Here is a 23,366-nt window from a genome sequence, read left to right on the forward strand (position 1 = left end):
GGCAACTTGTCTATTCAGAACATAGGGCCAAATCCACAAAAGGGATACGACGGCGTAACTGCTGTTACGCCGTCGTATGCCTGTTCCTAACTATGGAACTGATCCACAGAATCAGTTTTCCATAGTTAGGCAGAAGATCCGGCATGTGTAAGGGACTTACACTGCCGGATCTTAGGATGCAGTACCGCATCCGCCTCGGGTATGCAAATTAGCACTTACGGAGATCCACAAAGCTTTTCAGCTTCGTTTTTTCTCCTTAAGTTTTAGTTTGCAAACGCAAAATTAGGGCTGCTTTTACAAAGTGTAAACTGTTTACACCTTGTAAAAACAGACCTTTCTGTCCAGCGACGCGATATTTTTTTTATTTTGAATTTTTTTTTTCGCGCCGTATCTTTTTTTTTTCCCGACGCAACTTTATTGACCCGTCGCAATCCACAAAGCTCGGCGTAACGTAATTTCACGCTATGCACGTCGGGAAAATGACGTCACGAGCATGTGCAGTACGGCCGGCGCGGGAGCGCGCCTAATTTAAATGGGAATCGCCCCCATGAAAATAGGAACGCCTTGTGCCGGCGGAATTTAAGTTACACAGCCCAAAATTTCTAGGTAAGTGCTTTGTGGATCGGGCACTTGGGTAGAAATTTTAAGGCAGTGTAACTTAAATGGAAAAAATTAAGTTACGCCGGATCTTTATGGATTACCCCCACAGTTCTTCTGTTGTGTGGAAAGGGGGGGGGTGCCTTTCCTCCAATCAGCTCTCACACACTGTAACTATAGATTTTTCACCCCCTCTTATGTGCTCCTCACAGATGCAGAAGGATTTAAAAAAAAAAATTGCACTTTTGAAGGGGTGTAAACAAGTAAAACTTGTAGGAGGATTTGTTTAATCTTTGTGTATCACCTGAGGCTGTTTACTTCACTGGGTATATGACAGCCACTTTAAATAGTCTGTTATACTGCTAGGTGTTAAATAAAGACGTGAGACTATTTAATATTTTCTTGCATATTTATTTATTTGACAGCATATATGTTTACCAGCTTTGGCAAACAGGAGGTAAAATAGGCTCCTAAAAATGTAGCGTCAACATAAAATAAGCACAGTAGTAGAGAACATATAAGAAAGAAAGAAAAGGGAACTTTGGAAGGACGGGGCAGTGGGGAGTGAGAGCTGCCATTCAATTCCAGCCTGGCCATGTCCCTATTTGTGATGCAATTTTTTCAAGTAAAAGGGATGTAAACTGTATATCTTAACAGGATAAGAAGGACATTGCATACTGCTCATCTTCTGACTCCCTCAGATCCTTTTCACTTACTTTCCTATTCTAAAATATGAGATATCTAAATAAAATTAGTCAGCGAGACAATAAAAAGGACACATAATTAGGAACATACAGTAGATCTTAACTCACTTTAACTGTAACTGTATCCTTGAGACCATTAAAAAAAACGGTTTCTAAGAAGTAGTTATCAACATAAAAAACCTATTCAGGTGCTGCTTTACCTCCTTATTAGATTATTTCTAAGAATGTGGCACAGGCATCCATATTTCAATTGGATCCCTTTAGCAATTCATAGAGTAGATGAGTTCACCCACTAGCCATTTACACATCTGTGGAATACGTCCACACACTGTGTACCAGTTTTACAAAAAAATTCGACCAAAATACAAATCAAATACAGCAATATAAATAAATCAGTTAATATAACTAATAAACTGTGATGTTGTGCTATACCACCTAAATATGTCTATTCTACTTCCTAGTCTGGCCATAGCAGGCCATATTGTATTACCACAATACAGGGAAAGACTATTTGGCAGAAAACACAAGTTCAAAAATGAAACATTTTCTCCTTGGCCCAAAATCCTAAGCCTTGTAGAAGTTCATAACCGATAGTCTGTATTGCACATCCTTCTTAAAGGTTTAGCTCTAATATTGAAATGTCTCTTGTTATTTGTGTAATGTACATGGTCACCTGACAAGCATGTAAAATACCCATATGAGACAACTTATTTTAAAGCAGTTTCAGGAAAAAATTGAATTATATAGGTTTGCATAAAATTACAAGGTATGTGCTGCATTTACAATGTGTTTGTCATGTCCCTGTGATGCATTTTGGATGCATTCCTATTTATTTCTATATAAGAAAAAAAAAATATTGAAATGTAGGAGAATAGGATATGCTGCGTTTTACAAAAAACATATGCATGATGCATGCTGAATAAAACCATAATTTCAAATGTAACTGCTCCCTACGCTTCAGTTCAAAATCCAAATGGCGCTTCTTATCAAATGTTGCTTAATTTGATGTTAAAGCAAATCCAAAATGTCCATGTACAAATGTCATTATACATTATCAAATCCTATATTAGTGTAATAAAGTTGTCCTGGTTCATCTTCATCTTCTTCAATAGTGTTGAAAAATGACTTCAGTTTTTCTGGAACACACCAGTTCAATATAATGACTGTTATTCCTATTAGAAAGCAAAGAAGACCTGAAATGACAAAGAAAAGAGCTTTATGAATTATAAATATGACAAAAAAAAAGAAAGTAAAAAAAAAGAATTGGTAGCATAATGTGATTTGCATTTTTATTTATGTAGGATACTGATGGATAAATACATTAACGCAAAAAAAAAAATTCTCTGTATTTTTTTGTAATTTTTTGTTTTAAATCAATAGTGCCAACAGGAAACTTTTTAAAAGTACTTAGAGGAAACATTTTAAAGTACTAAACAGTGCCTACAGGAAGCCTGTGGACTGATACCACAAAAGTTTATCACAATAAAATGTATATGGTATCCATATCAATAAATATTACATTTAAGAGTCAGTCTCAATAACAGTTTTTGAAATATGCTGGAGAGATACATATACCCATTGAGCACCTTGACCTACAGAATGTCTACTCCAAAACAAGTTGCTTTACAACTGCAATACGCAATTTAAATCTCGTTAAGGGGTAAATGATTGTAAATGCACACCTGGCACCTGTAAAACAGGATTTGTTGCGTCATTTCATTTTTATATGTTTTTGTTTTACACTGTTGCTATTTTAGTAAAGATAAAAAAGTATTTCCTTATTGGTATCAGGCAAAATGGGGGATTTTGTGGGATATTATGTGTTATACTACATGTATTACTTCCATTACGTTCACTCTTTTGGATTTCTAAGGCCTAGTACACACGAGAGGATTTCCACGGATTTGGATCCGATGGAGTGTACTCACCATCGGATCGAAATCCGGGCCGAAATCCCCTCGCGATGACGTGTCGCGCCGTCGCCGCGATGATGACGCGGCGACGTGCGCGACGCTGTCATGAAAGGAATTCCACGCATGCGTCGAATCATTACGACGCATGCGGGGGATCCCTTCAGACGGATCGATCCGGTGAGTCTGTTCAGACGGATCGATCCGCGGGAGCCAATTCAAGCGGATAGATTTGTAGACATGTCTACAAATTTTTATCTGCTGGAATTGGGAAATTTCCGCAGATAAATATCCGCAGGAATGTACAGACCATAGAATCTATCCGCTGAAACCGATCCGCTGAGATTTTTCAGCGGATGGATTCTATCGTGTGTACGGGGCCTCAGAATAATGAATTGTTGATCCTACAGCATCCATTGAAAAAGTACCAGTCAGATAACTGCAATGCAAAAAGATCTTCCATGACCCTACCTACAATGTATCTCACCAGAATATATACAGAAATGCTATTGTGGGGTTTTGACTCATTTGTTTTGTTTGAATTAGATATTAGGATCTGTAGTGGCTGCTGGAACAGCATGAGACCTTCACCAGGACATAATAGAGTGTTTACAAGTTATTTATCAGCCAAGAGACATAATTGAGCCATTAGCAGGAACTGAGTAGTAATAACTTGGTGTTAGGTCCAATTTCTGCTTCTTCTAGGTCAGTGAATCAATAATTTAATACAAAGGCAGTCAAGCACCTAGCATTTACAGGAGGATGTAACCAATAGCAGTCTACATATTTTTCTTGGGTCAGTCTTACTGAAACATCAAATTCCACAAAATTAAGATGTTTTCAGTGATTGTTTTGTTGATATACAAAGCATACATCACAGTATGTGATGCCAATGGCTACAGCACATGTTCTATTCTCATGGGTCATGATCACTAAACCATTCTAGATTAAGAAAGATAGACGAAAGTGGTTGATAAACCCAAAATACAATACATTTCTGCATTAGTTTCCTTTTAAGGCTTTTTTCTTTAATTTTCAGCTAGTGATTTTGCCAGCAAGTTTGTTATTTTCCAACTTCCTTTAACAGACCAAGCTATCCAGCAAAAGTGGGAAGTTAGTGGGCTCTGGCAAACCATTTAAAACTGACAGAGGTGCTTATAATGGTCACTTACATAATCACATCTGCCAATCAGACCACATTTGTTCCTGCTTATGTGCTCAGTGATTTATGGAGAGTTATGTGCTCTGGGCATGGTTTGAGCTTACATTAAAGTGAACCGTTCCAGATACCACCTCTTCCAAGTGATCCCAGGCACAGTACACTTAACTATTCCCAAGCATGGTTCTGAGCACTCAAACTACATAAAAGACCCAGACTAAAAGTATGAGTCATGCCCAGTCACAGTTACAATTGCCAGTGAGAGTGTACCCTTATTTGGGCTATGCATCAATATCAGCAAGGGAGTCGCTGAATGCGAAAAATTTAATAAAGTGCCAGTTTGTACAATTAACTTACCTGTTGCTAAAGTTAGCCAAAAAGATCCTCCATAGTATGTTTTCAGAGACTCAGAGCCAAACTGTATATTACAAAAGGCAACATTTTTCACAGTAGAAAAAGAAATCAGGGAGAAGAGCATGAAAGCAGCAGTCACTAGTATCATATAGGCTCCATATATAAAAACCGGCATGGAGAAAAGAATGTTGCATATAATCCAAGAACAAAATGCCACCCTGTAACACAGAAATGGTTGTATGTGTTAATTTCTTTATTGATCATACATTATACATTGCAACACAAAATAATGTATTCCTGTCTCATTTTACCTTACTGTCAGGAATGTTCTTAAAAACAGAACCATAGGCAATTATAAATGACCCAATTTTGATCTAGTTATGGATTTATTAAAAATCCTTAAAAAAATCCAAATAGTACTTCAATCTGTCTATGTGGTGGTAGTCTCAAGTAATACCTTGCACAAAAAATGTTAGACTAGAAAAAGAAGGGGCAGTACTATAAACAGGTGTGATCCAATTTAGAATGGCTAACTGAATTACAATTGCATTGCCAGGAGAAATATTTTTCACATACAGCACTGTACAAAAGTTTTATGCCGCGTACACACAATCATTTTTCGGGATGTTTTTTTCAACTTCATCATTACAACGACGTTGCCCACACACGATCGGTAAAAAAAAATGCTCTAGCAAAGCTCAGTGACGTACAACACATGCGACGGCACTATAAAGGGCTGTTTTAGCTGATTTCGTGTTAGTAAAAGACTATTTTCTGTCAGTTACAGCGTGATGAATGTGCTTACTCCATTACAAACGGTAGTTTTACCAGAACGAGCGCTCCTGTTTCATAACTTGCTTCTGAGCATGCGTGGGTTTTTCACGTCGTTTAACCCCACACACGATAGTTTTTTACAACCCGAAAAACGACATAGTTTAAAACATCGTGAAAAAATAGAGCACGTTCAAAAAAAAAATGTTGTCGTTTTTCAGAACCCAAAAAATGCTCTGAAGCCCACACACGGTCGTTTTAAATTACATTTTTAAAAAACTTGTTTTTTACAACCCGCATAAGGCAGGTGTGAAGAAATGCTGTAAAGCAAGAATGCTTTCAAAAATGTATATTTTATTTTGTTTATATTTATCAAAAATAAGCGAACAGAAGAAAAATCTAAATCAAATCAGCATTTGTGTGACCACCCCTTGACTTCAAACCAACACCAGTTCTTAAAGTACAAAAATCATTTTTTGCCGTTTTGAAGTAAGCAAGGGCCTAATTTAAAATCTCGATTTCCTTTCAATTCAGCCCCAGTGACAATAGTGAAAGGATGAATCACTCTAGCAAGAATACAAACAGCAATAAAACCCTGACAAATGTTTTTACACATAAAACAAGCTTGCAGCCAGTCAGAAAAAATCTGAACTCCCTATCTGCATTATTACTGCAGATCAATTAAAAGAGAATTGAAGCGAACAGTCAGATCATTAGTGATTTCAGAAGAAAATATCACCTAGAGGTTTTTACTTCCTTCAGTAGAGAATTAATATATATATATATATATATATATATATATATATATATATATATATATATATATATATATATATGTGTGTATATATATATATATATATATATGTGTGTATATATATATATATATATATATATATATATATATATATATATGTATATATATATATATATACATATATATATATATATATATATATATATATATATACTGTATATATATATATATATATATATATATATATATATATATATATACCATATATACTCAAGTATAAGCCGAGTTTTTCAGCCTTTTTTTAGGCTCAAAATGCCCCCCTCGGCTTATACTCGAGTCAGTGTCCCCACTTAATGTTACGGGGTGTGCTCGGGGCTGCTCCGGTATGTGTGGGTCTTTTACTGCGACTGTTGTGAGCCGCGGGTACAACAAAATGGCGGCGACTCTTAAACAATGCAGGCCGCTGTTAGATCTCTAGAGGTGGATCGTCATGCTATACAGAATATGAGGCATAGCCGCCTCTAGAGGTCTAACAGCAGCCTGCGTTGTTTACGAGTCACCGCCATTTTGTTGCAGCCGCGGCTATATGCAGCTCTGTGTCATTTGAGGAATGGTCACTGTTTTGCTAATTAAGCGGCACAGGGTTTTCTTTCGCAGTGGACATAAAAACACTTGATTTTGTTACTCCCCTGAATTATTTTGTCTCCACATGAGCACATTTTGCTCCCTCCCTTTCCAAAAACTTTAGGTCTCTGTTTCGCTTTTTGCTGCTATTACAAAACATGGCTGTATGATCCTTCCAATACTTTTCTCACCAAGCAGATAGGGTCTTGTGATTTCTAACAGTCTTTTGTGTATGCTATGTGTTCTGTAATGCGCTGCAGAATATGTTTGCACTATATACCAAGAAGTTTCCAAACTGATTGATAGAAGCTTCTAATCGTATTTGTATTAGCATTTGCATAGACTGATGTGACTGTCAGTGTGAAATGCATGGTATTGTGTTCAGGGAATCAAAGTATGTTTATTTACTATGTAAATAATAAATGTGTCTACCTTTTTTTTAAATGATTTTTAAATACTTGATCTGCCATATATTTTTTTTTAAATTACACTTCTTACACATCAACTGCAGTGCTCTTTGCTGAAATAACTGAGCAACCACCACTGTTTATCAAAAGTCTCCTTATACAGACATATTGCAGAGGAATAGATGGGATAAGTCTGACCAGGTCTAATACTGGAGCTGGTTGCTTAGAACACTAAAGAAATTTACCATAGCAGTAGCTGCTGCATTTCTCACCCTAGGCTTATACTCGGGAAAACAATACGTTTTCTCAGTTTTTTGTGGTAAAATTAGGTGCCTCAGCTTATACTCGGGTCGGTTTATATTCGAGTATATATACGGTATATATATTTATACATATGATATCCAAGATAAAGTATTACAAAATTAACTTTTATTCAACCAAATTTTGTAAAGACCAATGAATGAAGAAAATAATTGACTTTGTTTCTAAATATATACAAAAATGTACTCCCCTTTTCTCATTCTCCTAAATCAAAAATGGATTTTACCCCAAAATAAAAGCACAGGAATTCACTGATTACACTCCCTTCAGTCTACTACTGGGTGCTTGAGCACTATGGTAAATATGACAGCTGTTCATTGAAGTCATATAGTGGCAAGGCTGATCTTTATCCAAAACTATAATACAAATTACAACATTTAATTAAAGGAAAAGGGAAAATAAAGTTCTTTCACTTGGAAACTAAAAAGCTATCTTCTTTATAAACTTTCCGCAGAAAAAATGACATTTGGGATGTGCTTGCTTATCAGGTAGATTCTAGTTCAGATTCTCTGTCTTCCTACTCCTAGTCGTATAAACTTTTCCCCTGTTCTGGTGATTGAAGTTTTTTGACACTCTACTGTACCCAACCTGCATAACTGCTACATAGCATCCCCAATGCAGTAAAACAACAGCCAATGAACAGCCCACATGTACTGTAGTATCATATGAGCCAATTTAATACATTACTAACTTTCACACCATCCTGTGTTCAATTTTACTCAAATAGGTTCAGGGGAAATAAATGGAAAGCAAATTAAATGAATAAAATATTTTCTTTGAACCTGACTGAGTATATTTAATAAACATGATACACTAAAAAAGTACTACTTTAGTAAATACATCTGAAGGCTCTTTTCTCGAGAACTATTATACTATTGTAATCTCTTGCCTCTTAAAGACAAAAAATTGAAGTTCAGGAAACTATTTTTATTTAACTCCTCCCGGGGTTTTCTCACGTTTTTTTTTTTTTCCAATAACTTTTTTTATTGAGATATGAAAAGGTTTAACAGTCATGCGTTTTCTCAAGTTTGAACTTCCTGGAATCTAACCAACAGCTATTATACATTGAAAAATAGTCCTCTACTCTTTTTTGTTTTGAAAAGAGTGGGGATGGGTTAGAATTTGTCAGGCCAACAATGTATCCATAAATTTATGATGGTGCAATCTTAAATCAATATTGCTGGAAAATGACAGAATTTTCCCTTTGCTATTTATATAAACAAACACGAGTTTGTTATTTGCATACAGTCACTGTAAAGCAGGTTAAAGTTCTTCCTAACATCTTCATGAAAAAAAAACACATGCCCTGCAGCCATAAAAAGCATGTTTCTAGGAGTGACTTAATTTAGCTTTACATATTAGCTTCCAGGACGCCATAGGTGCCCTGAAACTGCTGGTGCTTAATTATGGAAATAAAGATTAAAGATTGTACATTTGAGCGATAGCATGTCTCCCAAAACAATATACAATTGATTGTGTGTAGTGTGTACTTCAATGAGCCTACCCTTTCTAGAACACACTATATCCATTGTGATACCTAACCTTAAGGCCTCGTACACATGATAGGTTAACCAGACAACATCGGTCTGAAGGACCGTTTACATAGGTCCAAACCGATCGTGTGTAGGTTATTTAACCTTCGGATAAAAAAATGTCAACTTGCTTTAAAATTTAACCAATGGATTGCTAACCGATAGGTCAAAACCGATCGTTAGTACGCACAACCATCGGTTAAAAATCCATGCATGCTCAGAATCAAGTCGACGCATGCTTGGAAGCATTGAACTTTGCTTTTTTCAGCACGTCGTTGTGTTTTACATCACCGCATTCTGACACGATTGTTTTTTTAACTGATGGTGTGTAGGCACGACAGACCATCAGTCAGCTTCATAGGTTAACCTAGGACAACGGTCCTTCAGACCGTTGTCCTCTGGTTAACCTATCGTGTGTACGAGGCCTTATAGTTACTCCAGTAATGTGTTTCTGTAGATCACCTGAAACTCTGCCTTCCACCAACTATATAATTATTTGTTGAGTAAACTAACCTCTAGAATGGGGTCTGTAAACCTTTCTTTATTCCTCCATCCTCCCTGGGCCTGATACTTGGGATGCCTGCCTTACACGCACATGAACCCAGTCTTAGTCCGTAGGGTTCAATATTGAGTGGGTCCACCCTTTGCAGCTATAACAGCTTCAACTCCTCTGGGAAGGCTGTCAACAAGGTTTAGGAGTGTGTCCATGGGAATGTTTAACCATTCATCCAAAAACGCATGTGTGTGATCAGGCACTGAAGTTAGATGGACAGGCCTGGCTCGCAGTCTCCGCTCTAATTCATCCCAAAGGTGTTCTATCGGGTTGAGGTCAGGACTCTGTGCAGACCAGTCAAGTTCCTCCACCCCAAACTGGCTCATCCATGTCTTTCTGGACCTTTTTTTGTGCACTGGTGCACAGTAATATTGGAACAGGAAGGGGCCATCCCCAAACTGTTCCCATATAGTTGCGAGTGTGAAATTGGCCAAAATGTCCATGTCTTTATGGACTTTTCCTTGTGCACTGGTGCACAGTCATGTTGGAACGGGAAGGGGCCATCCCCAAACTGTTACCACATAGTTGGGAGAATAAGATTGTCCAAAATGTCTTGGTATGCTGACGCCTTAGGAGTTCCCTTTACTGGAACTAAGGGGTCAAGCCCAACCCCTGGAAAACAACCCCACACCATAATCCCCCTCCACCAAATGATTTGGACCAGTGTACAAATCAAGGTCCATAAAGCCATGGATGAGCCAGTTTGGGGTGGAGAAACTTATTCTGACAGTAAAAAGTTTACATTTGCATGAAACTTCAACTGATTAAATCTTTGGACCTACTGATCCTTTTGACATGCAAGTAACCTTTGCTTAAACAAGTATTGTGTTGCAAATATTTTGACAAGCTACATTTATTAAAGGAGGAAATCATCAATTACCTCAAACAATCACAAAAATCTATGAAATAAAATTAATTGGACTTGACAAATATCTGTGTTACTGTATATGTGGCGTTAGTAAATGATAAATGAAAAAAAAAGACAGTTGCTTCCTCTTAGAATAAAGTCTTTGTTGTTTATGAGATGTTATGCTAAAGCTGAAACTGTTTAAATATCTGTTTTATATGAGGCAGCCTTGCACCAAGATTTTGTTTTCCCATATTGCAAAAGTGATATCAAAGGCAAACACTTCCTGTTCTTCTGCCTGTAACTACACACAGTAATGCAAGGCTTTCTTCCTGGTGTGGAGAAAGCCTATTGAGGGGGGAGGGGGTGAGCAGTAGTGTCAGGACGCCCACTAACACACAGCTCATTTCTCTATCTGCAAAGTAGAGAGTGTCCTGACCCTCCTGCTCGCCCCCTCCCACCCTCAAGAGGCTTTCTCCACACCAGGGAGAAAGCCTCGAATTACTGTGTGTAGTTACAGACAGAAGAACAGGAAGTGAGGATTTCTCAGAAGAAATGAGGACATTTAAAAGCAAAATTGAAGCATGAGGTAAGTGGAGGAGGACTGCACTAAGGTAAAGGAAGCTATTTAGGGGAAAAACCTACCTTTACAACCCCTTTAAGATCACAGAAAAAAATGTATTTAATAAAGTGATTTGTGAAACAATACAGCATTTTGCATGGTGCAATAACCCTGTAATATTTTATATTACTTTAATATCATATGTAAAATAGTGGCTTGTTTCACCATGTAATAAAATGTGCGATAAATTACTATATCCCTTTTCCAGTGTACATCTTGTTGGGGACCCCACTGTCATATTCCGCCAATAATCAATTTTGTCTAAAGTTGGATGAGATATTTAACATTTCAAGCTCAGAATATGGGATGGTAACACACCATCTTGCTAAAATTAATAAATTGCAGACCTTTTTACAGGGCAATAAATTGCTTGTGGATGCAAATAATATGCACTTAAATATGTCAATAGTTACTTACCACATACAGGCTGATGCATAGTGCCCTGATACTCTGTACTGGTTATGCAAGCCACAGGAGTCATAGTTTCTAAATTTCTCTGCTACATAGAGGATGGGGTTGGGGAGTCCTCTCTCTAGACCGTCATGGTAAAATTTATCGTAGTCTGATCCAAACATCCAGAGAAACTGCTCATTATAATCAATGGTCTCATTTATCTGATGAACAGGATTTCCTTTGGATATAAAACAGAATATAACATTACACTGAAACATTTATTTTTGTTACATGTATTACAATATCTTTGGGATAGTTAGGAACTGTTTTTGCTCAAGATATATCTCATGTGATATTTACATTGAATTCAAAATAATTGCCTTTAAAATTGTGAAAATTACAACCAATTCACTGATCTTTTCAAGAATAATGCTAGTTGTAGCTTACATCTGAAAAACATCATTTGTGTTTAGCCTTAAATGTGTCTCTTTGAACCAAACTATTAGGCCAAGTGTCCAGATTGTAGTCTTTAAACTAGTCAAAATAGGTGCAGACCAGCTGGCCTAATGTGGCCAGGTTATGAGTTCTAACCAAATAGATTTGATTGGTCAAATCAGAAGCTGTTCAACAATGGACATCAAAGCATGGTCCTACCTGAAGCTTATGTTTATAGGGAGCACTGCAGCAGCTAACTGATAAGTGTAGTTTTAAGTAGTAGCAGACACAGCTAGTTTCATCATTTTTAAATGGTCTTTTCCTTTTGGGTTTTTAGTCTGAAATTATTATTTGAGGTGTACAAGTCTTTTGACACATATACTGTATATGTAGACTAAACTCAGCAGCAAGATTTTGGTGATAGTACATCTCAGATAACAACATGTCGCTTTCCTCACTGGTAGTGCCAATGCCTGTGAAGGTATGTATATGTATGGTTCTTTAAGAGAAAATTTAGTGTTAGCAGTTAGTTTAAAGTTAAGGATAGCATCAGGAATCAGGTTAGGATTTAGGGGGCTCAATAAGAGGTTCCTTTTTAGGGTTCTAGGTTATGTTAGTTTTAGAAGTTAGTTTAGAGGATAAGGTTAGGATTAGGTTAATGTTAGATATTAACCACTTCAGCCCCGGACCATTTGGCTGGCCAAAGACCAGGCCACTTTTTGCAATTCAGCACTGCGTCGCTTTAACTGACAATTGTGTGGTCGTGCGACGTGGCTCCCAAACAAAAATTGACGTCCTTTTTCCCCACAAATAGAGCTTTCTTTTGGTGATAATGGTGGCGATCAGCAATTTTTATCGTGACTGCGACATTATGGCGGACACATCGGATATTTTTAAAACCATTTTGGGACCATTGCCATTTTTACAGCAATCAGTGCTATAAAAATGCACTGATTACTGCAAAAATTACACTGGCAGTGAAGGGGTTAACCTTTAGGGGGTGCTGAAGGGGATACGTGTGACCTAGGGAGTGCTTCTAACTGTTAGGGGGCGTGGCTTGCCATGACACATCACAGATCGCTGTTCCCAATGACAGGGAACATCTCCCCGTTCTTCAGTTCTGTGACCCGATCACAGGACACCAGCGGACATCGAGTCCGCGGGTCTCGCGGGCACAGTCACGGAGCTTGCGAAAGGGCCTTGAGCGTGCCGCCAGCAGTGCGCGACCACACGGCCGGCAAATTAAAGGGGACGTATATATACGCCCATTTGCCCAGCCGTGCCATTCTGTTGACGTAAATACTTGTGCGGTGCTCGTCAAGCGGTTAAAGCTATATTTAGCTAAGGTTAATTTGATGAAGGGTTTGAAGGGTTAGGTTTTAGTATTAAATATAGTTATAAGGAGCTTAGATTAATTTATAGGGAGTTCAGGGTATAGTTAAGATCAGGGGTCAAATAAATGTGCGAATTTACGTTTTCACTTTTTTAGCATTTAAAACTTCTTGCCAAAAATCCAATATGTCATAGAAGAGGATGCATAAAAATAGCCAGAAGCCACAAAATATATTTTCAGATTTGTAGATGATACTTAATTTTTTTTGACCCTTAGTCATAGAGCTATTTTTTTTTTTTTTTTTGATTGAATTATGCTACCATCAATTTTACGTTTTGCAGTGATATTAACAGTTTGAACCACTACGATAAATATTTTTTTTAACAAGATTTACTACTATGATATTAATGTGAATGTATGGATGTTTCTGATTAAAATGATAGAGGAGTTTTGTGGGTGCCTTTTATTCTTATTTGCACAATCAATAGTATAGCTAGTCTTACCTTTTAAAGTGATGTTAACACCACTGAGCCCAACATTTATCCCAATGTTTGCATTCACCACAGCACTACTGAAAGACTTATATGTAGTTGTAGCATTGATTGATCCAACTTCCCAATCTGCTGTAAAGTTAACAGCTGTAGAAATAAAAATATATATATATTTAAATAAAGACAAGTTACTTACGGTAATATGCTTTTTACAAATATACATTTTCTTGTGTTTAAATGTATATTTAATATGGGGAATATGAAATTACAGTAGCCACTTTACCCCCAGGCCAATTCTGATTTATCTCATACATACTAGAAAATTACTTAGAACCCCCAAACATTATGGGCCAGATTCACAAAAGAGATACGACGGCATATCTCCTGATACGCCGTCGTATCTCTGTGTTGGGGCCATCCTAACTATGCGACTGATTCATAGAATCAGTTACGCATAGCTAGCCCTAAGATCCGACAGGTGTAATTGAATTACACTGTCGGATCTTAAGGATGCAATTCTAGGCCGGCCGCTAGGTGGCGAGGCCATTGCGGTCGGCGTAGAATATGCAAATGAATAGTTACGGCGATTCCCGAACGTCCGCACTGCCCGATCTATCTTTACGTCGTTTCCGTCGAGTTACGCCACGAAAAATTAGGGCTGAGCCCTAGTTGTCCTAAGCCATGTTAAGTATGGCCGTCGTTCCCGCGTCGAAATTTAAAAAACAACGTCGTTTGCGTAAGTTGTCCGTGAATGGCGCTGGACGCCATTTACGTTAACGTCTAAACTAATGACGTCCTTGCGACGTCATTTAGCGCAATGCACGTTGGGTAATTTACCCGACGGAGCATGCGCAGTACGTTCGGCGCGGGAACGCGCCTAATTTAAATGGTGCCCGCCCCATTTGAATTAGGCGGACTTGCGCCGATCGGATTTACGTTACACCGCCGCAAGTTTACAGGTAAGAGTTCTGAGAATCAGGCACTTACGCTGTAAACCTGCGGCGGTGTAACGTAAATCACATACGTTACGCTGCCGTTTTTTAGCAGAGGCCCTAGAGCATAAAATAGTGTATGGGATGGGACATCATCAGCCCATCTCTCTGACTCAGCCAATCAAAGGAAGCCTTGCATTCAATAATAGAATACAAAGCTGCCTATGAATGGCTGACCACTGCTCAGACTGACAATATTTTGATCTAGGTGTGAGACAGGAAGGTGTCGTCTTTCCCCCAGAACACAGTGCTGTATACTGTATGTAACCTCAGCTACTTGTTAGTGAGGGAAATCTTTTGTTTGGGCCAGCTTGGCCTGAACTAACTATTTAAACTGAAATTAAAGCTTTAACCTAACACTTACTTTTAACCTAACCCAGAACCTTAGCCCTAAATCTGAAATACTTTTTTCTGTCTGTAATACTACAGAAGTCTAATTTCCAGAAGACAGTTAACATTCTTACCAACAGTTACAGCTCCAATAAACAGGCTTATTAAGACTCTAAAGGTCCAGGATATTCTCTGTAAATAAAAAAATACCCTTTTTAATTTGTTATACGAGAATGGTATTTAATGTACAAAGAACATGCAAGTGCTTGTATATAAGGCTGCAATGACATATTTTGCACTTAAAGGGGTTGTAAAGGTAAAAAAAAATATTTTCCTAAATAGCTTCCTTTACCTTAGTGCAGTCCTCCTTCACTTACCTCATCCTTCCATTTTGCTTTTAAATGTCCTTATTTCTTCTGAGAAATCCTCACTTCCTGTTCTTCTATCTGTAACTCCACACAGTAATGCAAGGCTTTCTCCCTGGTGTGGAGTGTCGTGCTCGACCCCTCCCCTGGAATACAGGAGAGTCAGGACGCTCTCTACGTTGCAGATAGAGCAAAGAGCTGTGTGTTAGTGGGCGTCCTGACTCTCCTGAGGTAAGTGAAGGAGGACTTCACTAAGGTAAAGGAAGCTATTTAGGATTTTCTTTTTACCTTTACAACCCCTTTAATACTGACAATGACGCAACAGAATCCAGGTTTAAAGAGAATGTACCCATTAGTAGAACTACCAGGGGTTAGAGCACTATTTTCTGACACTGTGAGGAATGGAACCTGAGAGGGCCTCTTCTGTGATCAGACGTAACCTTTAGTAATATTGCAGTACAAAAAGGCTTTTGAGACCAGAAAGCCATTGCATCCCTGGTGCACCTCAATAACAGTTTGACAGTGCTGTGCCTTGTCACAGTGTCAGAAGGGTTAGATGTCACCCAGCCTTCTCACTTATGAAAGTTGAGGGGCTCCAGGATGTCAGCTGTAAGTGTAGAAAACAGGTGTTGCAGTTTTGGAATTTAACTTTTTTAATAAAAGTGGGCAGTTGGGTGAACCCTCTCACAATAGATAGATCAATAGAATGATAGATAGATGGATAGATAGATAGATAGATAGATAGATAGATAGATAGATAGATAGATAGATAGATACACTAGATTGTCACAAGTATTGGGACGCCTGCCTTTACACGCATGTGAACTTCAATGGCATCCAAGTCTTAGTCCGTAGGGTTCAATATTGAGTTGGCCCATCCTTTGCAGCTATAAAAGCTTCAACTCTTTTGAGAAGTCTATGGGAATATTTGACCATTCTTCCAGAAGCAAATTTTTGTGGTCAGGCACTAATGTTGAACGAGAAAGCCTGGCTCACAGTCTCTGCTCTAATTCATCCCAAAGATGTTCCATGGGGTTGAGGTCAGGACTCTGTGCAGGCCAGTCAAGTTCCTCCACCCCAAACTTGCTCATCCATGTTTTTATGGACCTTGCTTTGTGAACTGGAGCACAGCCATGTTGGAACATTAAGGGGACATCCCCAAACTGCTCCCACAAAGTTGGGAGCATGAAATTGTTAAAAATGTCTTGGCATGCTGACGCCTTAAGAGTTCCCTAGAACTAAGGGGCCAATTCCAACCCCTGAAAACAGCCCAACACCACCATAACCCCCCTCCATCAAATGATTTGGACCAGTGCACAAAGCAAGTTCCATAAAGACACAGATGAGCGAGTTTGGGGTGAGTGAACATGACTGGCCTGCACAGAGTCCTAACCTCAACCTCATAGAACACCTTTGGAACAAAATAAAGTGGAGACTGTGAGCCAGGCCTTATCATCCACATCAGTGCCTGACCTCAGCACCTCCAGTGCTTCTGGAAGAATGGTCAAACAATCCCATAGATACACTCCTAAACCTCGTGGACAGCCTTATCAAAAGAGTTGAGGTTGTTATAGCTGCAAAGGACAGGCCAACTCAATATTGATCCCTGCATACTAAGAGTGGGATTTCATTAAAGTTCATGCGCGTGTAAAGGCAGGCGTCACAATACTTTTGACAATATAGTGTAGATAGATATTTGCATCATGGTCCGTATAAATGAGCACAAACTGCAGTATATTTACAAAAACAGAAATACTACTATTCAGTGTTAGGCAAAGAAACATATATTTAAAGGTAGGTAGGAATTTAGAAGTGGACAAGTTATGTACTTAGTTATGCTATTTTATTATAGATAGATTGACAGACAGATAGCTAGATAGAAATGCAGACAAATAACTTTATAATATATTCATAATATAATTATACAGTAATAAATAACTCACGGCTCTTCCTCTAATTCCAGGAATTATCAGAATAAAGGCACTGGCAAACACCAAGAATACGATAATAACGATAATGCAATTCACATTAAAGGCCCACTCCTTTCTTGGTTGTGGGTAGAAGGGAAATACACGATTGTAGAAAGTCATGTTTCTTTGGTTATTTTTTTATGTCTGGAAATAAAGACAAATGAAAAACTTTATAACATCTGTTTTATTAATATGATATGGTTTCAGTTTAGGATCCCATTATTTTAACAGAACCCTATGACCTATAATTATAATATTGGCCGTTTCTTTTAGAAGTTTCTGGCATCCTAGTGATTGTGTTTTAACCGCTTGCCGACCGCTTGCCGACTACTTACGTCGGCAGAATGTCACGGCTGCGCATATGGACGTACCAGTACGTCCCCTTTAAGAAGCGGCATTGCAGGCACACATGCCCCACTGGCCCGCCGCAAGCTCCTTGAGTGTGACCGCGGGTCCGTGGACTCAATGTCTGCCGGGTGCCCGCAATCGTGTCACGGAGCTGCAGAACAAGGAGATGCCTATGTAAACAAAGCATGTCCCATGTTCCTGTTCCTTGTGACAGGACACTGATCTACTGCTCCCTGTCATCGGGAGCAGTAATCACTGTCATGTCACTTGTAGCCCAGCCCCCCACAGTTAGAATCACTCCCTAGGACACACTTAACCCCTTCCTCTCCCACAACTGGTTAACCCCTTCCCTGCCAGTGCCATTTACACAGTAATCAGTGCATTTTTATAGCGTCAAAAGTGTCCGATGCGTCTGCCATAATGTCGTAGTCACGATAAAAATATCTGATCGCCGCCATTACTAATAAAAAAATAAAACAATACAAATGCCATAAAACTATTCCCTATTTTGTAGACAATATAACTTTTGCGCAAACCAATCAATATATACGCTTATTGCATTTTTTTTTTACCAAAAATATGTAGAAGAATCCATATCGGCCTAAACTGAGAAAAAATATGTTTTTTTTAATCTTTTTTGGGGATATTTATTATAGCAAAAGGTAAAAAAATATTGCTTTTTTTTCTCAAAATGTACGCTCTTTTTTTGTTTATAGCGCAAAAAATAAAAACCGCAGAGGTGATTAATTACCACCAAAAGAAATCTCTATTTGTGGGAAAAAAGGAAGTCAATCTTGTTTGGGAGCCATGTCGCACGCAATTGTCAGTTAAAGAGACGCAGTGCCGAATCGCAAAAAGTGGCCCGGTCATTGGGCAGCCAAATCCCCCAGGGCCGAAGTGGTTAATGGTAAAAGAATTACATTTTCTGTGAGTAGCTTTCTCATGGCATTCTTTACTCAAGTTCAAAAGTAAAGGACCCTAGTAAGGTAATCTTTGGGGTCTTTTTGTGATATAATGGTCTCTTAAAAAACTGAATAATTTTACTAAGTAATATTACATACCAACAAAAAATGACTTTGAGGTGAAGCGCAATGCTGTGTTCATGTGCTGCTCTTATACTAACAGTAGGGATGACATCAGCTAAGCACTCACATTGCCACCAAGCTTACATCATTTAAATTAGTCTGTGGGTTTAGGAAGTAACAGTACATGTTGCCAAATCATTTCTTCATCAGATTCTTCTCATAACTGATATCATTCACCATATACATATATATATACAGTATATATGACTCATATACTTCTAACATACTACAGAACAATAAATTGCAATTTTGAATGAATCATTTCCATCTGATTATGATACAATAGCATTATTTTAAATTACTCATTAACGATAATAACTGTCTGCTGTATGCTTTATTATTCCATCTAATGACGGCAGATCGTTTGAACTCAGGTAGTCTGCCTGATGCCAAGTAAAATGATCAAATATACTGCGGTGAAGAGATCTCTTTTATTAGCCATTGCAAAGTAGAGACAAGCCATATAAGATACTAAGTACTCAGTGCTGAGTAATGTAGGGGATGTGCATCAGTAGGGCAGCAACAGGCTTCTTCAGTTTTATGCCTTGTACACACGACCGGTTTTCACACGACCGGTTATTGGTAATGAAAACCGGTCATGTGTATGCTCCCTAGCAGTTTTCTCGATGAAAAAACTGCACGCAATTTTTTTTAAACCAGCTCTCTTTTTTCTCGTCGTGTTTCCCGTCAGTCTCTCGTCGCGAAAACCGGTCGTGTGTATGCTTTTGCAAGGGGAAAAAAAACTTGTATGCTCAGAATCAAGTATGCAGCCCAAACTCAGCTCAAAGGGTGGCACCATTTGAAAGGAACTTCCCCTTTTAGTCCCGTCGTACATGGTGTACGTCACCGCGCTTTGGTCGGAAGTTTTTTTGCATGAACGTGTGTATGCAAGTCAGGCTGGAGAGGAATCACGTCGGGAAAAACGTCTTTTTTTTTTCTGCTGAGAAAAATGGTCGTGTGTACGAGGCATAATAGGTTTACCAATAATATGTGTATGACTAGCAATAATCCAAATCACCTAAGAATGATGGCTGCTCATAGACTGTTCTGTTCTGCTTTAGCTGAGAGTAGGTGAGACAATCGTTTTTCCTGTAAAAATGTGCTACTTTTTTTAAATTAGATTTATTTGGTGTATTTTAATTTGGTGCAAACTATTTTCATTGTTTGGTAGTATTCCTTCCGACATTGGCATCATGATATAATTTCCTTTATCACAGTTAATTTTCCGACATAATAAACATTCAGTACATGTTTGGGTTTTATATTGAGTTTTAGGGTTAGATTTAGGGGTAGACTTAAGGTAGATCTTTGTGTTTTTTCACCTTAATGCATCCAATGCATTAAGGTGAAATGCCCATAGCAACCAAAAAGTTACCCTTTACATCAAAAGCGTTTTTTGAACAGCTAGAAAACAGCGATAGTAAATTAGAATCACTTGCAGTAATGAGCAATAGTGATTCGTGGGGAAATTCGTCATCAGACACTGAAAGTGATGACAGCGACAATTCAGGAAATTTCAGTGTTTTTGATTACATTATTGAATACATGTTATTATTATTATATTATTATTTTTGATAATTATTTATTATATTATAATTTATGATTTCGCATTTCAAACTTTATCATACCCGGGATGTCTATTAAGGCCTGTACACATGATTGGATATTCCAACAACATTTGTCCGATGGATGTATTTTGGCGGATAATCCGACCGTCTGTATGCTCCGTCAGACAATTGTTGTCGAAATTTCCGACAACAAATGTTGGCTGTGCATGCTCTCAAATTGTCCGACAACAAATGTGTTCCATCGGATTATCCAATCATGTGTACACAAATCCGTTGCACTAAAATCCAATGTACTAACACGCCTGCTCCAAACCAATGCTAACCATCAAACAATATTAGCAGAAGTTGCCCAAAGGGTGACGGTAAAGAGCTGAAAAACCACATGGTTTTGTGAATGTTGGATGAATGTTCTGCCGTCTGTATGCAGAACAAGTTCATGGCCAACGCCCTTCAGACAAAAATCCACACATTTGTCCGATGGAAGTTCGATGGTGTGTATGATGCCGCGTACACACGATCAGTCAAACCGATGAGGTCTGATGGACCGTTTTCATCGGACAAAACCGATCGTGTGTGGGCCCCATAGGTTATTTATCCATAGGTTAAAAAAAAGCTATCTTGATTTAAATTTAACCGATGGATACCTAACCGATAGAACAAAACGGATCGTTTGTAGGCACGTCCATCGGTTAAAAATCCAGGCATGCTCAGAATCAAGTCGACGCATGCTTGGAAGCATTGAACTTCGTTTTTTTCAACACGTCGTTGTGTTTTACGTCACCGCGTTCTGACACGATCAGTTTTTTAACCGATGGTGTGTAGGCACGACTGACCATCAGTCAGCTTCATCGGTTAACCGATGAAAACGGTCCATCAGACCGTTCTCATCGGTTTGACCGATCGTGTGTACGCGGCATTAGGCTTAAGAATTACAGGCATACAATATAAAACGCCAAATTTCTATGCAAAACAATTGTACCGCTTTGAGACGCAAAAATCTGACATAATCATACCGCCAGGGAGGTTAATACAACTTTAAGGTTAACTCAGGTTAACAGTAATGCCACATACACACAATCAGGCTTTTGCCCGGCCAAATCACATTGGAAAAAAATAGAACTTGTTCTATATCTAAACTCCGATAAAATTCATCGGAATTTCCAATGAAAAAACTCAGATGGGGCTACACATGATCGGAAAATCCGATGGAAACATTCCATCTGACTTTTTCCATCGGAAATTCCGATCGTGTGTACGAGGCATTAGGCTATGGGTTTGGATGGGATCAAGGATACCTGGTGGGAACACACAATCAATAAATCTTAAAATAATGAAAATTCTGATTTGCATTTAATTATAATAGTTCAGTCTCCAATTGCATTTAACCAAAGAAATCTAACACATTGATGATGTTGGTGCATTTAGAAGCAATCCAGTATGTAATACATGCAATCATCAAAGGGAGTCTAACATTACTGAAAAGGAAATGCAAGGGAAAGACTGAAACAGATTGGATATTGTAAACTACCGAACTCAAGTTCAATTTGCTCAAGTCAACTTATATCAGAACATTAAAAACGTTTAATGCTACTACAGTCTACACAACCACTACTACTATCACTACTAAATTAACAGTAATATTGAATGTGACAGAACATATCCCATTAGTTTTGTATCAACCAAATATTACACAACAGTACATCATTTAAATATGTGTTCCAAATATTATGTCGCCCTTTAAAGCAATTTTAAACACAAAAAATCAATCATTTATTATATTGCAGCTCGCTAATTCTTATATTTGCTGGCTATATTTGTTTTCTATTTTGGATTTTCTTTCCTTTATTTTCACCTGATGATCCTGTCAGTAATGCCTGAAAATCGGACGAAAAATACCACTTTCGACGCAATCGTACGATAATCGGATCGTTAGTACAGAGCTTTCGAGAGCCGAAAACGTCAGTTCATCCAATATTATTTTATCAGACATGCACGAAAATTTTCCTCGTACAATACCAGATCGTACGATTTTCATTTTAATCAGTACAGTTGTCGTCCGAAAATTCAATACAAATACATTACAACACATGACATCACTTAAGATTTTATTTTCTGTCGTACGGGAATTTTCGTACTTTAGTCAACTCTTCAGGTTCGATATACAACTAGCATGCAAAAAAAAAAAAAAATGGATGATCTGTCGTCCAATTTTTGGATCGTGTGTACGGGGCATTAGTCTGTTGTTTTTCAACAGAACAAGCAGTTCTGCAGATGAAGTTGAAACAAACCATTTAAACTGGCAGGGGTTCTTGAAATTGTAAGCTTTTAATTAGTTATTTAAAAACCTTTATCCCAAAAAAAAAAAAAAAATGAATGCGGCCACCACATTAATGATTGGTAAGCTGCAATATATTACATTTTAGGTTTTGAGTTTAATACCGCTTTAAGTAATTTTTTGGATTTTTTTAAAGATAATGAACACGTTTCAATGCTCTCGTGACTGTCGCCAGAACTGCTAAAAACAGAAAAATATTTATGCATTTTGATTATTGTAAAATGTAATAATAAAAAAAAAAAATAGTTATAATATAAATATGGTAAAACATATAGTATAATAGGACTAAACAATTAGCACACAATATTGAAAAAAATACAATAAATAGCAGTATTGTAAAAAGAAAAAAAAAGAGAGAGAGAGAGTAAAAAGCATTTGTTAAAAAAATAAAATAAAATGGTAATAAATGAACAGACTGACCTTTAGATGTGTACTCTGTGTTACAGCTACTATCAAAAGCTGCAATGGTATGTCAAGTTGCCACTTTTATACCTACCAAGAGGTAACGTTGGATAGTAAAAGGTGACATCATAAGATAAAGATATTCTGTTCACTATCTATCAGAA

The 23,366-nt window shown here is 37.9% G+C and overlaps 1 protein-coding gene across 1 annotated transcript; it reads right to left on the bottom strand.

Moving 5' to 3' along the window:
- Nucleotides 1-987: 987 nt before the first annotated feature.
- On the bottom strand, nucleotides 988-23,278 carry LOC120931424 (dual oxidase maturation factor 1-like). Its single transcript, XM_040342845.1, has 7 exons — nucleotides 23,221-23,278; nucleotides 17,438-17,608; nucleotides 15,264-15,321; nucleotides 13,820-13,954; nucleotides 11,573-11,786; nucleotides 4,728-4,942; nucleotides 988-2,494 (listed from the first exon to the last, which is right to left on the bottom strand). The coding sequence occupies exons 2-7, from the start codon at nucleotides 17,582-17,584 to the stop codon at nucleotides 2,346-2,348; spliced, it is 918 nt and encodes a 305-aa protein (XP_040198779.1). The 5' UTR covers nucleotides 17,585-17,608; nucleotides 23,221-23,278; the 3' UTR covers nucleotides 988-2,345.
- Between the last annotated feature and the right edge of the window lie 88 nt (nucleotides 23,279-23,366).

Source organism: Rana temporaria, chromosome 3 (assembly GCF_905171775.1).
Source record: "Rana temporaria chromosome 3, aRanTem1.1, whole genome shotgun sequence".
NCBI classification, from domain to species: Eukaryota; Metazoa; Chordata; class Amphibia; order Anura; family Ranidae; genus Rana; species Rana temporaria.